Source organism: Wyeomyia smithii, chromosome 3 (genome assembly GCF_029784165.1).
Source record: "Wyeomyia smithii strain HCP4-BCI-WySm-NY-G18 chromosome 3, ASM2978416v1, whole genome shotgun sequence".
Lineage (NCBI taxonomy): Eukaryota > Metazoa > Arthropoda > Insecta > Diptera > Culicidae > Wyeomyia > Wyeomyia smithii.
In genome coordinates, this window is record NC_073696.1 from 6,595,229 (window position 1) to 6,609,945 (window position 14,717).

General features: G+C 42.8%; 1 protein-coding gene across 4 annotated transcripts in view; it reads right to left on the reverse strand.

Moving 5' to 3' along the window:
* Positions 1 to 924: 924 nt before the first annotated feature.
* Positions 925 to 14,717, reverse strand: part of LOC129731442 (lachesin-like) — a 94,389-nt gene continuing 80,596 nt past the window's right edge. For all 4 annotated transcript variants that reach the window (XM_055691447.1, XM_055691446.1, XM_055691445.1 and 1 more), the window contains 7 exons: positions 10,991 to 11,088; positions 10,659 to 10,866; positions 2,060 to 2,218; positions 1,823 to 1,951; positions 1,602 to 1,739; positions 1,360 to 1,518; positions 925 to 1,306 (listed from right to left, as the gene is read on the reverse strand). In XM_055691447.1, the coding sequence (XP_055547422.1) occupies positions 1,098 to 1,306; positions 1,360 to 1,518; positions 1,602 to 1,739; positions 1,823 to 1,951; positions 2,060 to 2,218; positions 10,659 to 10,866; positions 10,991 to 11,088 (1,100 nt within the window). In that variant the 3' untranslated portion in view covers positions 925 to 1,097. The remainder of the gene's footprint in view (positions 1,307 to 1,359; positions 1,519 to 1,601; positions 1,740 to 1,822; positions 1,952 to 2,059; positions 2,219 to 10,658; positions 10,867 to 10,990; positions 11,089 to 14,717) is intronic.

The following is a 14,717-nucleotide window of genomic DNA, read 5'->3' on the forward strand; positions in this document are numbered from 1 at the left end:
CATTAGACTTTTTTTTTATTCTCACTTATTTTCCGTCGGTCTAGTTCCGCCACTGTTGTTTTGCCAATGACCGACGCCCGGGAGGCGACTCCACCCAGGACCCTAACTCACGACCCGTTGATTAACAGACCGACGCTGACGGCTTCACTTCCTCATGCGATAGAAGGCGTGATCCCAGAGATTTTTCGCCTCATAAAAACCTCCCGGTTTCGGCTAGAATTGAATCTAAACCAGTTTGGTTGGTTGTGAGTGGATCACGCCACCTCACAACCATCGACACCTATGTCGGCGGTGGGATTTGAGCCCAGGCTTCGAGCGTGGTTGGCGGAGATGTAACGGTTCCAAATAAATTTCTTTCGGAAAATAAATCAATTCTAAACAATCAATCGGTGGAATTGACTGCGGATCCTTCCAACACGAATTCAGTTAAGAAATATTGACAAATCACAGAAAGGTTTTGATTGGAATAGACAAGTAAGCTGCAAATATAAATAAAGGAAGAATAGTAGATAACCAGAAAGTAAAATGGTGGAAATATATGTATGTATGTATGTTCTAGTACACCAATTTCCGAAATCTGAAAGAAAGTTTCTGGGAAGGTAGGCCTAAACATAATCAAGGTTTCAATCAGGCTGCTACTAAATGCCACGCAGAGACTCCAGGACGAAGGATCCAAGTGCTGGAGTGTAGCAAGTTTTGGAATTTTGGGAATCTTCCTAACGCAACAGTCTGAAGAAGCGTACCAACAGAAGATTTATGAGTATTGAGTTTATCTCTCGCCTTAGGTAACACTCATTTAATGGGAGGAGGTGATAAAAGTAGTGATTGCTACATAAAGTCTTCGTTTTGCATAAAGAGATGATTATGTCATCAAACATTGAATCGGAAGTTCGGATTGTTATTGAAGCTACTCATCATCCGGAGTTTCACTATATTGTATATTTTTATGTACAGCTTAACATCGTATCTCTGTGGCAAATGCTTTTTTAAAGATGGCTTGTTTTGCAACCATACTGTTAACAAGGTTTAGTTTTAGGTCGTATAAGTTAGCACAGTTAACGTCACTACGGAGTCGATAGAATCTAGCGTTGAACCAGTCAGGATTGACTTGTGCAGATTAGCACTATAAGCAGAACGAGAGCGGAAACCATTCTACGGGACAGAGTCGTCCGGGAAGCGGTAGAATTTTTGGTTCTCAGTATCAAATCTCGAAACTTGTTCTGTTGGCTGATGGTTGAGTCTTTAGTGTTTGGGTTAGTTTCCTCCAGAATTATCGTCGGCGGTTCATCCAGGATTGTTATCTTACCTAATGACAAGATGAAATTAGATTCGATTAAATCTTATGAATAAGTAACTCACTCATCCTTTTCTGAATTTTCACGGCCTCCTCGGAGACTCCCAGCTCATTTTTGGCCACACATTTGTAAATTCCAAAGTCACTGTTTCTCTGCAGATGCACGACGATTTGCATTGCTACTCGGTAAACATTCTCGGAGAATTGTTTGACTTCGCTGACACCTTCCGGAAAGCATAAAATAGAGGAAGGGAAAAGTTCTAATTAATCGATCAATTTTGCCGCAATGACGACGTCCTTCGCCTACCTGGTAGAATGATTTCACCCTTTCCCCGTTGCCAGTAGGTAATTGGATCCGGATGGGATTCGGTAAAACATTCCAGCGAAACGCGCTGTCCTATTTCGGCCGTGTATTGCCGTATTGGCACCCTCACTATCGGAGCAACTGTGGGTCAGAGGAAAAGAAAAACAACAAGATAAACAGTAGTAGGTATGGATTGTGTCGTGATTGGAAGCATAACTACTTACAGTCCACAGTAACCATGATCCGTTTGCTCACGGTCGGTGAGACGCCATTCGACGCTATGCAATGGTACGCTCCGGCATTATGTCGCTGAACGTTGAAGATATTCAAAACAGAACCGTCGTGGGTGGTGACTGAGAAACCGAGAAAAGGGGGTGAAAGAACAGAACCGAGAAATTAAGTTAATCGCTAATAAATTCATCGCACCACGGCACTAATTAACAGCAGTCGCAAAAACTTACTTCCTGAGTTTTCCATCATGGCGAGGGCCTTTTCGCCGGCGCGCTTCCAGACGATTGCCGGCTCCGGAACTCCGGTTGCAACGCACGTTAAGCTAACGTTCGAGCCCTCGGAAACTGTCATGTCCTGGCTTGTTTGATGGTCGAGAATGTCTGGGGGTACTGAGTGTAATTTGCTGTTAGTAATTTGCTTTGTGGGAAGAAAAATGTTGTCTTTTGAACCGATTAAATTATTAACTCAATAATGAAATCTCTGAGTCAGTAAATTACAGCGTATAAACCGAGCATAATTCGCTCAACCACATTTACCAAAATCGTATTAGTTTCCGATTGTCGTCTTTTCTTTGGTCCGTGTGAAAAAACGTTAAGTCCCAAAACTCAATCGGGCACTAATTGCTTAGAACTAATAAATTAATGTTGACTGTATTTCCAAACCAGTTGAGAACGAAAAAAATCACAGGAGAGTTGTGTGCAAAGCCACGACCGCAAGGTTGAAGTAGAATACTTTTACAAGAAAGATAACCCGGCTGCTTGCGTGTCAGTCATTTTTTCTAGCAAATAAATGTTGACCGCTCATTGGCAGTATTGAAAATTCTGTGCAAATGAAGTTGAAGTACTACTCAATTTCAGTTTGCACATATAAATACGACCTCACTGAACAGGAAAAGAACAAACTCTTTGCGGCGCAAACAAGTTTCAACAGTCAGAGTATATGTACATGTGAATTCAAATTAAGATAATTTACTTTTGGTTAAAGCTCAGAACGAGAAAATATAAAATCTTCAATTCATTTGTTTGGTTGTCCTTAAAATGACAGTGTGTTGTTGAATTTAAAATGGATATGGAGCTGATTGCATCTCTGTGTTACGCCGATAGCAGGAGTTATGGTGAACTTGCGTATGACGAAGGCATCGTATTACCTGTTTTATTGAATGGGAGCAAGAGGAAAATTGTAAAATTTTGTAAACATTTAACTCAAACAATATTACCAAATCGTAGTCAGGGATTTTGATAACAAAGTTGAAGGCTGTTTTCATACTGAAAATCAGACAGCCAGCAGAAGTTTTGATTGCCAAAATCCAGAATGCTGAACAGCCGTAAAGAGAGTTGTTTATTTACCTACGGCAAGCTTCCCGCCCATCGCTCGCGTTCGCGTTCACCATGGCAGAGGCCTAACTGTCTTTGTGAACGCGTTCTAACAGAGCAGTTTGTTATTCAAAGTCGGTTATGCTGATCGCAGCCTTTGCGCTGCCCATACAGTGGGGGGTTAACTCAATAAAGTAAAAATTAGACAACTACAACAGAATTTGATTGCATCCCGCACAGAATGCCTGCTTGTGTTAATGCCAGAAAATTATTAACCTTCAATTACTTGTTTATTTGCCTTGAAAAAGGTATTTTGTGGTTCAAAATCGGTTGCTGATCGCAACCTTCAGGCTGCCCTAACAGTGCGGGAATTAAGATACACGGACAACATGCACTGTGGAAGCTATTTCACATTCAGTAAATTAGACGGGTGCGACAGATTTAAATTGCTAGGATCCAACACAGAATACTTGCTTGCGTTGTCAAAAATTATTAACTTTCAATGACTTGTTTATTTGCCTTGAAAAAGGCATTTTGATGTTCAAAATTGGATTTTCTGATGGCAATCTTCATGCTGCCCCAACACGGGGGGAATAATGGCAGTCTGGCGACACACGTTGAGAAGAACCGCGCTGCTCCCGAGAAGTGGTGACCAACCACAGGGCAAGTAGTTTGTTTAATTTGAATGCAGCCACAGGCGCAACCCGCTGCTATTGTCCGTTACTGCTGCTGCTGCTACTGCTGTCTACGTAGTGGATAGTCCATCCAGCTCACCTTCCGACTTATGAATGTAGCTAGTTTTCGCAGAAACACTCTTTTATAGCCGAAGGGTGCTACGAAATAGGCCACGCCTTTCAGTTCAGTATTTCCATTCTCTAATGTACTTCAGACGAATTATTCCACAATTCGCATATGATTTTTGTATCCATCGAATAAACACCGATGGTGCTCTCACACACACGCAACAGTTTTAACCCGTATCTTATTGCGATTTGTAACATCAAGCGATTACGTTTGCTCGCTGTTGCGTGCTGCATCATGTTGCAACTTGGCAGCTGGGTGACGACGAAATTGTGTTCATGCTGATTGATTGGATCGACTTCATATTAGCTCTGCATAGTCGAACTGTCTTTGTGAATGCGGTCTAACAGGGCAGTTTGTTATTTAAAGTCGGTTATGCTGATCACAGCCTTTGCGCTGCCCCTACAGTGGGGGGTTAACTCAATAAAGTAAAAATTGGACAACTACAACAGAGTTTGATTGCATCCCGCACAGAATGTCTGCTTGTGTTGATGCCAGAAAATTATTAACCTTCAATGTTTTGTTTATACATTGAATAAACAACACGGGGGGAATAATGGCAGTCTGGCGACACACGCTGAGAAAAACCGCGCTGCTCCTGAGACGTGGTGACCAACCACAGGGCTAGTGCTGCTGCTAAGGTAGGACGACTGCTGTTGTCGATGTCTAGAACTATTATGAGCGGCTTCATTGTTGTTGTTTAAGTTTATCTGTATTTTTATGCTTTTGTAGGGTATAATACATGTTTTTTTTTTACAAGTATAAGTGATTCACATTACTGTTTTCATCTTTGATGTGCGAGTTTTGATTTTTGTTTTACTAAGCTTTCTAATTGTAGAGATTTTGAATTTTGGATTGTCCACTTTGGTGGCGCTTGTTTGAAAGAAAAGAAAGGAAACTACTTAAAACTACTATTTACAGCTTAAAATTACTATTTACAGCTTAGAACTAACTTAACCTACTATGTACAAACCGGTTATTAAAGCGTATTCTGAATGCTGACATTTATGTACAAATTTGGTTTTGGTTTCTGTTATTCTGGCATCTACTTTTGGAGTAACTGCTTCTTGGTGGAGATCTGTGATCCTGGTGTCATAGGGACAATCGAGGATCATCTGTAAGATTCGGTTTTGCGCAATCTGTATTTTGTTCCTGTGAGTTTGTGCACATGACTCCCACACCGGAGCCGCGTAAAAGACTGCGGGTGCAATTATTTGTTTGTAGACTGCCAGTTTGTTTGTTCTTGAGAGGCGAGATCTGCGACAAATAAGCGGGTATAGTGACCGAACCAAAGCTGAGCACTTAACCAGTGTCCTCTCCACATGCGATCGGAAAAGAAGCTTCTCGTCGAATAGCAGCCCAAGATGGGTAACTTCGGAAGACCACTCAACCCCGGTACCGTTCATGACCACAACGCATGATGGAGGGGGCTTCAGTTTAGGGGATCGTCGATGAAGGAACATTATTGTTTGGGTTTTGGAAGCGTTGATCTTAATTTTCCAGGTGTTAGCATACTCGACAAAGGCGTCTAAGCATCGCTGAAGTTTGTTGGTGATCTCACGAGGCATTCTTCCCTTGACGGCAATTGCAGTGTCATCTGCGAACAGAAAGAGCACGCAGCCATCTCCCAGGGAAGGAATGTCGGAGGTGTAAATGTTGTATAGCAAAGGGCCCAGCAGACTGCCCTGCGGGACCCCTGCTGGGATGGAAAAAGTATTTGATAAACAACCATTCAGCGATACCCTGAACGACCTCTGCCGAAGGTAGCTACAGATGATGTTCGTCAAATATGATGGAAAGTTGAAGGCACAGAGCTTGTATACCAGACCGTCATGCCAGACATTGTCAAACGCCTTTTCGACGTCCAACAATGCCATGGCTGTGGACTTGGATACAGCCCTGTCCCTTCTGAAGTTGTTCATCACCCGCACCAGCTGGTGCGTGGTGGAGTGACCCTTCCTAAACCCAAACTGTTCCGGGAGTAAGTTGTTGTTTTCCTCAGCCACCTTCATCATGCGGTTGAGGATCAGTTTTTCAAACAGTTTGCCCAGCGATGAGAGTAGGCTGATCGGACGGTAGCTTGATGCTAACGTCGGATCTTTCCCGGGTTTGCGGATCGGTATGATCTTGGCTATCTTCCAAATGCTTGGATAGTAGTGCAATTCCAAGCATCTGTTGAAGATAGAGCTCAACAACAGGTGAACCCTGTTGCTGAGCTTTTTTAAGACCATATTGAAGACCCCGTCAAACCCAGGAGCCTTCATGTTCTTAGTACTCATCAGCGCTGAGCAAACCTGTTCTGCTGTGATTTTATGTTCTTGAGGAACGGTACAGGGGGAGTTTTCGAGGTCGCGGACGCACTGCTCGACCTGGTCTTCCATTGGACTAGCCATGGTCGAGCCAAGCAAATGCGATGAGGCAATGTGATCGCCTACCGCATTTGCTCTCTCGACCGGTGCAACAAGAAGCCTCTCTCCGACCCTGAGGGGAGGAACCGGTTTGGGGTGCGATTTCAGCACTTTGGCTACTTTCCAGAATGGCCTGGAGCGGTCGTCCAAACTTTGGACTAAGCGTCCGAAATTTTCATTCCGGAGTGAGACCATCCTGGAAGCAATTTGCCTATTCAGATCGGTCACCTCGAGCCTAATGTCCAGATCCCTGGTCCTCTGGAACTGGCGTCTACGCACATTCCGCAGTCTAATTAGCAGCCGGGTATGGGAATCAATAGCAAGGAACTTACCCCTCACAGGAACACGTCGCACACACGCCTCGTCGGCCACGTTTATGGCTCGTTGGAGACCCTCCAACGCCTGGTCGATGTTTTCCACGCTGTCGAGCGGCGGCGCCTCATCGATGTTGTTGTCCACCATTCGAGCAAAGCGCTCCCAGTCGACATGATGGTAATCTTTCCGCAGACAGCTGGCAGGAGCAACACCGTTCCCACCTCAGCAACGACAGGTTGGTGGTCTGAGCTCAGATCGTTGTGGGCCACTGGTTTGGAGAGCTCGATGTTGGCCAGGAAGAAGTCCAGGTTTGAAGGGTTCCCTGCTGGGGAGATGAAAGTCGGCCCATCCGGAAACTGCACCGTATAAAACCCATGCTGCGAGTGTTCGAAGAGTTGACGACCGTTCTGATTCTGCCGATAATTACGCCAAGCCTCGTGCCGAGCATTTAGGTCTCCCCCAACGACGAAGCGGGAGTTGGTCCTGGTGATGGTTGCCATGTCGTTCTTGAACTGCATTGCTGTACCGTTGCTGATACTACACTGGCGAGGACAGTAGACGACGATGAACCGGATGAACCCGGTAGCTGATTTGACCTCCACACTAAGGGCTTCGATGATGGCGGTGTGGATGTGCGGCAAGATGTTGTATTTCATCCCTTTTCTAACGATGATCGCTATACCACCCCCCCTGGAGTTGGTGCGATCGAGACGGATCTTCAGGTGGGTCTCTGTGAGTAGACCCACGTCGATGTTGTACTTGCGGAGAAAGTCAGCAAGCTCAATGTTTTTTGCTCTAACAGAGCAAGCGTTCCAGGTGACGGTGGAGATGGGTTTAGGATCCATATTGGATAATAAATTTACCGAGCACATGGATTTGCTCGGGCTTGTTGCGACACGCACGAAGGGCATTGGTCATGCTGCTAAAAATTTCTAGCAGCTCATTCGCAGAGTACTTCTCGGACTCAGCGCTCGGTGGTGTTGTTGTGGGTGGACGCCAGTAGCCAGGGGGGGGAGGCGACCGTTGACCGGCTGACCCGCCGGATGGTGAGTGTGGAAGGTCAAGTTGCGTACGCGTACTTGGTTGCCCTGCTTGCTGGGATGAACGCAGAGGAGGAAAATCTTCCGCCCTGAAGACCGGTGGTTTGTCTTTCTTCCTGCTCGGCTGGTTGGTTGACGACGCCTGCTTGCGGATATGTTTGAAGCTCTCTCTTTTCGGGCACTGTCGATCAGAGCTCTGGTGATCACCGCCACAGTTAGCACACTTAAACTGTACCGCACCAGCATCGTCCACAGGGCAATCCGACGTAGAGTGGTCCTTGGCGCAGATGTTGCAACGCGGTTTGATGTTGCAGTTCCGGGTACCGTGACCGAAGTTGAGGCACCTCTGACACTGTGTAACGTCTCGACGGCCTCCTCGATAGGGCTCCCAACGGATGATAATGGAGAACAAAGAGCGGATGGCTCGCAAAGCGCTCAGTGTAACTGTCCCTTTTGGGAAATGAACCAGAAAGAGGCAGTCTGGGTATTTCCTTTCATTTTCATTCCTGCGTTTGATCGGATAGACAGCAATTGGGGCCAATTTGTACCGATCCTTGATTTCGGCACCGATCAGCTTGGGGTCGAAACCTGGCAAGCCTCTCATGACCACCTTGAATGGCTTCTCCCCAGGAATGTCGTGGGTGAAGAACTCAGATTTAGAATTTTTCAAAAACTTCGTGGCCTTCTCAAAATCCACCTTCGTGTGGAGCATAACCTTCGTACCGATGCCGCATAACTTATATTCAGCTGCTACGCCCAGCGATGCAAAGTCGCTAATGAGCTTGTTGAGAGGAACGTTTTTCACTACCAGCGGGGGAAGCTTCACTTTCACCGTATTGGGGCTGGCAGAATCCGGAACATCAGTCGGCCCGCCAAAATCTCTCCAACGTCGCTAACGTTTGTCACCGTGTCGCAGTCAGTCACACTTTTCGAAGTGCAACTGCTTCCGCCTGGTTTCTTCTTTTTACTGCCTACTTCAGCAGCAGAGTTTTGTTTCGCAGGGCTCGAGCCTGCTCTTCTCTTTTTCTTTGACATCACACAGCGATGCAAGCGACGAGCTGTCGCACAAAACGGAATAAAATTTTTAACTAACCCGGCTTTTCAGAAATAGAACTGTACTTCTCAACAGTCTGGGAGCGAATGATTTTTTTTTTTTGAATGATGAGCGGCTTCAGATGAAACAGGCTCTTTTATAGGCCAAATAGCATGTTTTCAATTGCAAGGTATATGATTCTGTCGACCGGGCTTGGGAAGCAATCATATAACGACCAATCAGAGGTTGAATTTTTCGTTTTGACAAGGCCTTCTGTTTTCAATAGTACAATAGTGTGAATAATAAAATTACAATTATCTTATTTTGGGAAGAATCTTAGAAGATTTTCCAATCTATTGCTGCAAGAACGAAGGAATTTCATCGAATACTAACCGATTTATTAGCATTTGAAATTGGACATATTTTTTACTTTTTTCGGTTTTAGATTTTCATTTCACATCCCTATGTAGCCGAACTTCCTGAGAGAAGTATTCTACTTCAAAACATTCGTTGCATTTTAGTCCCTAGCAATACAGGCACACAATTCATAGCCATACCTCAGGATCTTCGTTTCAGGAGGAGGGTTTGTCTTTGAATTATAGAAAAAAATAATCAAAACCGGTTTAGGTTTCAAATTTCAACAATCAAAAAAGGGTTGTTATCATGCTCTTCCAATTATTGCCGTTTTAAGATGTTTTTACGTCAGCACTTAAATAGTTTCGCCTTTTAGAAGTTCGGAGGGCAGTGGTGTACCGAGCTCTAGCAAACACCCCCGCGAGCACGGCTGTGACTCAGTCAGAGCACTGCCGCCAAGAAAACCCTAAGATTATCACTTGACACGAAAGTGAATGTTTTACTTCACGCCTTCTCCAGCTGAACCGTAGGAGAACAGGACACGTGACGGTTTGTTTGCGCTTTTCACTGTTTTCCTTTTCGAATTTCTTGATTTCTTTTCGCTCGCATTTCACCAACACACATGCAAACCCAACTCAGCGCTAATGGTTTATTTACATACTGTTTTGACGATTAACCTTCTCCGGTGTGGAAGGAAATTGCCTCCGACCGCAAAATTTAAATCCTAATAGGGTAACGACCCCATAACTCGCCCACTTTATTTGAGTACCCAAAATTCGCCCACCTATTTTTTTTTTCATTGTTCGCAATATAGTGGCAACTCTTAGAACCGTGTTTAAACATAAAAAAGAAACAGCTGAGATTGAAAATAAATTATTATTTGGAATAATTCAATGACAAACCCCGTAAACAATTCGTTGTTTAGTGGGTGGGCGAATTATGGGGTCAGGGCGAATTATGGGTCCCTTACCCTACCATCCTTAGTATCTACTCAATAATTATCCTAAAGTTGGTGGTATATGAACAACATCAATAGCAAAGGTACGGTTGTGAAACTATCGCCGCGCGCGCTGAGTGTATTTCCCCAAACGTCTTAATTCCACTCCAGCGTACAACCAATTCAAAGGCCTGGTGAAGACCTAAATCTACAAATGTAAATGGTTATGATTGAAATTTTAACACCACCCACTTTTACGACGCTGCGTCGTCTGATGTTTTTCTACGGGCTTCAGGCGCCCCCCTGCAGAAGTAGAAATACAGTCGTATTTTCAGTTTCCAGTCCCCGGCCAGCTGACTTTCGCTGTCCGGGGCAATTGGAGGTAAATTATTGTCCTATCTGCTGGCACGCAAATCAGTGATTAGTGGAATTTGTAGTAATAATATGCTGCTCCGATATTGCGGATGGAAGAGGGTTGAAAAAAAGAAAATCGGACCCATAATGTGCCCTAGCTGAATGATGGTGTGAACGTGTTTAGTACAGGGGCTGCGGTACACACACACACATACAAGGTGATGAATGTTGTCTAATTTAGGAAACCCAGCGAAAGTTTTGAAACTTTACTCACCCACAACGTTGAGGTATCCCATCTGGCTTTTCATCGGGTCCGTGTTGATCTGGCACATGTACCAGCCCTTGTCGGATTCCTTAATATCCTTGATCCTGAGCTGCCAGATCCGCTGTTCCGTGTGGGTAATCGTAATGCGCTCGCTCTTGGTAATTACCAGCGTCTCGATGGTCAGTATCGTTTGAGTGTCCACTCGAAGCCACGCGACCTGTAACCCCGGGAAGAGATTCGATTCGATTCAGTGGGGAAATTGATTAAACGCCGCCGCGCAAACGTCAGTCCCACTTTGATCGTGCACCAGCGGAGTGCGGTGTAATTGTGCGGAAAATTACCTTATATTTGTATAAATCATGCACGGTGCAGGTCATCACGCCTTCCCGGCCCACCGGAACCGTCACATTTGAAATCGGTGCGCTGAATTTGGGATCGACTGGAAGGGAGAGAAAGAGTGAGGAAATCCGGGAAAAGAATAAAACGTCAATTAAGTTGTTTCAACCCGAATAAACGCTGCTGCACACTGCAACTGGCGCACGAGGCCAGTGAAAAGTGCAATATTATGACGAAGAGAGGAAGGCTGCCGCGTCCCGCCGACTGTCGACTCTGCCCGAACAAAAACACAAACTTTGACTTCGGAACTTCGATGTTGATTCTGGCACTAACGGTGTACTGAATGAGTACAAATTGTGTAAAAAAGATGCATGTTTCTTGTTTTCATTTAAACTTTAGAATTTATAATAAGTCAAAATTAACTCAAAAGACAGCAGAACACTACATTCAAGGCGCTTTTCTTCAGATAAACTGCTTGTGTTTAAAATAGCTTGCGACAGTGTATTCTAATTTAGCAAAGTTTTTTTGTATGAATTAAGTCAAAGCTTTTCGTTATTAGTTTTTCGATGTTTAGCGAGGCTTCACTCGCTGCAATTGTATTATTGCTCCGCTTTCATTCTTGTCCCCTTATCACACAGCAGAATCTACCCTGAGTGTTTCAGACTTAAATGTCTAATTAGAAACACTATTGTTTCGGTCCTCACTGTTTACTTGGAAATAAAAATCTGTGTGACCAGCAGAGTTGCCAATAAAATTTTCGATTTAACTGGAAGAAGGCTGAGGAAAAAACTGGATTCCAAATAAATTTAAACAAAGCAAAACAAAAAAAGATTTTGAGAGAACTTTTCTGTTATGGGGACTGAATCCAGTGTCAGTTTTGAATACAACAATTAAAGAGATGACTCTTCGCAAAAAATACAAATTTTAATAAAAACTGTTATGCTTTGGGCTTACATTTTGTTAAAATTATGGACTGAAAATAATCCTCTAACAGCAGCAAAATTTAAAATTACGCAATCAATCTATCTCAAAATTAAAAAAAGGGCTTTTCATTTACTTTTATATTTAACAAAAGTTTTGACGCTACATTTTCTTCCGTTACATCATTGAAGTTTGTATTTCAATTATCTCTGACTTCGCTATCTTTTGGTATCTAATTCCTCTAACAATTTTTAACTGCTACGCAACAGCAAATAAATGAAAGATTTTTTTCATGGTCTAGTAAAATCTAAGAAATCAGAAGAAAGAGTTATATGGTTCCGTTAGACTCCACTAGAAATATAGGTAGATTTCTAGTAGAGTCTAAAGGAAACTTATAATTCTTTCTTCTGAATTCTTAAATCACTCTACTAAGACGCTCAATATGAATTTTTCAAATTTAATAAAATCTATTTATTTGTTTTCATCTCAACCATGTCTGGCAGTTTTTAATTTGGCCGTGTTTCGTGCGAGAAGATAGAATGCTGAAAATGCTATTAAAAATTGTCAACATAATTCATCAATCTACAAAACTTACGTTTTAAAAATAATTCCGAAAACCAATCGGAGCTTGGGTGATAAACAAACTAGTTAAAACTGGCAAATATCTGGCAAAACTGGAAGATTTTGGGAATAAACTGTTTGACTGGATCACTTGAGAAAAACTGGAGGAATCCAGTTTAAACTGGAACATTGGCAACTCTGGTGACCAGAGTTGTCGGAAATGAGGACGTGGGGACGAATCTTGTATTACCAAACAGGAGCAAATAAGTTTCCATGAAGCGATGAGTGTGTGTTTTCAACATGGCTTGCAACCACCAGTACCGCAAGGATGACTTAGAACTACAGAATGTTGTTTGTTAGGTACATTACTTGTATTGAATATTTTTATATTTTAGTGCAAAAGAAGAAATGCAGAGCTACCGAATTTCAATATGCATTTATAGGGTAATCGCTCCATTATTCATCTCAACTGCTAGTTGCAGTTATATTCATCTATGTTCATCCTATTTCTCTAATTTGTCCAATTCACCGTCAAATTTCTACAAATTTTTGAAAAAGTCAAAGTGCATGCAGATTGAAATAACATTCCACTTTTAATCCTAGCACAAAACGAAAAATATTCATCTTTTATTCATTTGTTTGGTTGTAGGACAAAAAGGACAGTTTGGTTGAATTAAAAATTGGATATGATGCTCATTGCACCTCTGTGCCACTCTGATAGCGGGAATTGTGGTGAATTTGCGTATGACGAAGACATCGAAACATCTGTTCAATAGGATGGAAGAAAGCAAAATATTTAAAGTCTTGTAAATATTTGACTCGAATAATATTTTAAAATTTCAATGAGGCGCTCAGATAACAAAGTGGAGGGCTGTTTTTATACTGAAAACTAGAACGTCCAGCAGCTTATGATTTTACTGCAGGAAGTGCCGGCCAATGCACCTACCGCTAACGCTGCTACCACACTTTACCACCTGTACCGTGAAAAAGCATCTTTCTGATAACACGCTGTTCACGTTGAAACGGCAGCTTTTCATTGGAGGAAGTGCCGGTTGATGTAACTACAGCTGACGTTGCCGCTACACCTACCGCTGAACGCTGCTACCACTACCGCTGCAGATGGCACTGCCACTACAATAGCTGCCGCTATCCGCAGCTGATACCCGCTGCTACCTAATTAGTATCATCCTAGTCGCCATCTACTAGTAAAATGGTCGGTTTGAGCAGAGGAAGGCTCTTGCATAGCCCAAAGCGTAAAGTACATAAGTATATAATTCTGTCAATCGTGCTAGGGAAAACAAGCATCAAGCGACCTATCAGAGGTCGAAATCTGCGTTTTCAATATTACAATGCAATAGTTCGAATAATTATATTACAATATTCTGCATTTGGACACCGGCATAGATGATTTATTAATTGTTTGCTGAAAGAATATCAATTTATTGCAATATAATCGATCGATTTAGATTTTCATTTCACACCCTATGTAATCAAACTTCCTGAAAAGCGAACATTTTTGTTTTTCTCAAATGCAGATTGCGATGTGGTTTTAAGAAGTATAGGAAGTCTTTGAAATCATCTACGTTTGTATATTGCATGACAGATAAAAAAAAATCTGACGACTCTCATCATAGTTTTTTTCTACCCCGTACGCGTACTACGGACAAAGGAAAGGAAGCTGATATTCGCATGGTTACAGAGTTCGCTTTGATGAGCAGATAATCGTGAGATAGAATCTTAGTAAGAAGAAGCCTATTCGGGCATCAAGAGACTTAAGCATGGGTTTATTCTCATGCTCCTTCCCACCCAATAACTACAATTGGTTTGAATCCGTTTACTTTCTCACGATGGAGAAAAGAACATTTGTAGTCTTCTGGGACACGTTGCTCTCGTACCGATTGAATCGCGATACAAACACTCATCGCATCGCAGGTGAATCCTGATTCAACGTGTACTCTTCCCTACCAGCAAAAAAATTCCTTATTGTGATCTATGTGGAGATTTATTTATTTATTTATTAGTTTATTTATCCATCTAACATAAAGTTTTAATGAATATGAATATATCACTATCGTCAACGTCATAATGTAAATTAAGCAGATCTTGCTACTCGACTGGAGAAACAACTGGAACGCTCACCAAATTCGAATAAATCTTCAGCAGAAGTAAATGCACGTATCATCGATGACATAGGGGCATTAAATCCAAACGCTGTGCGATGAAACCATGTTTGGAGAAGAGTAGAAGTCC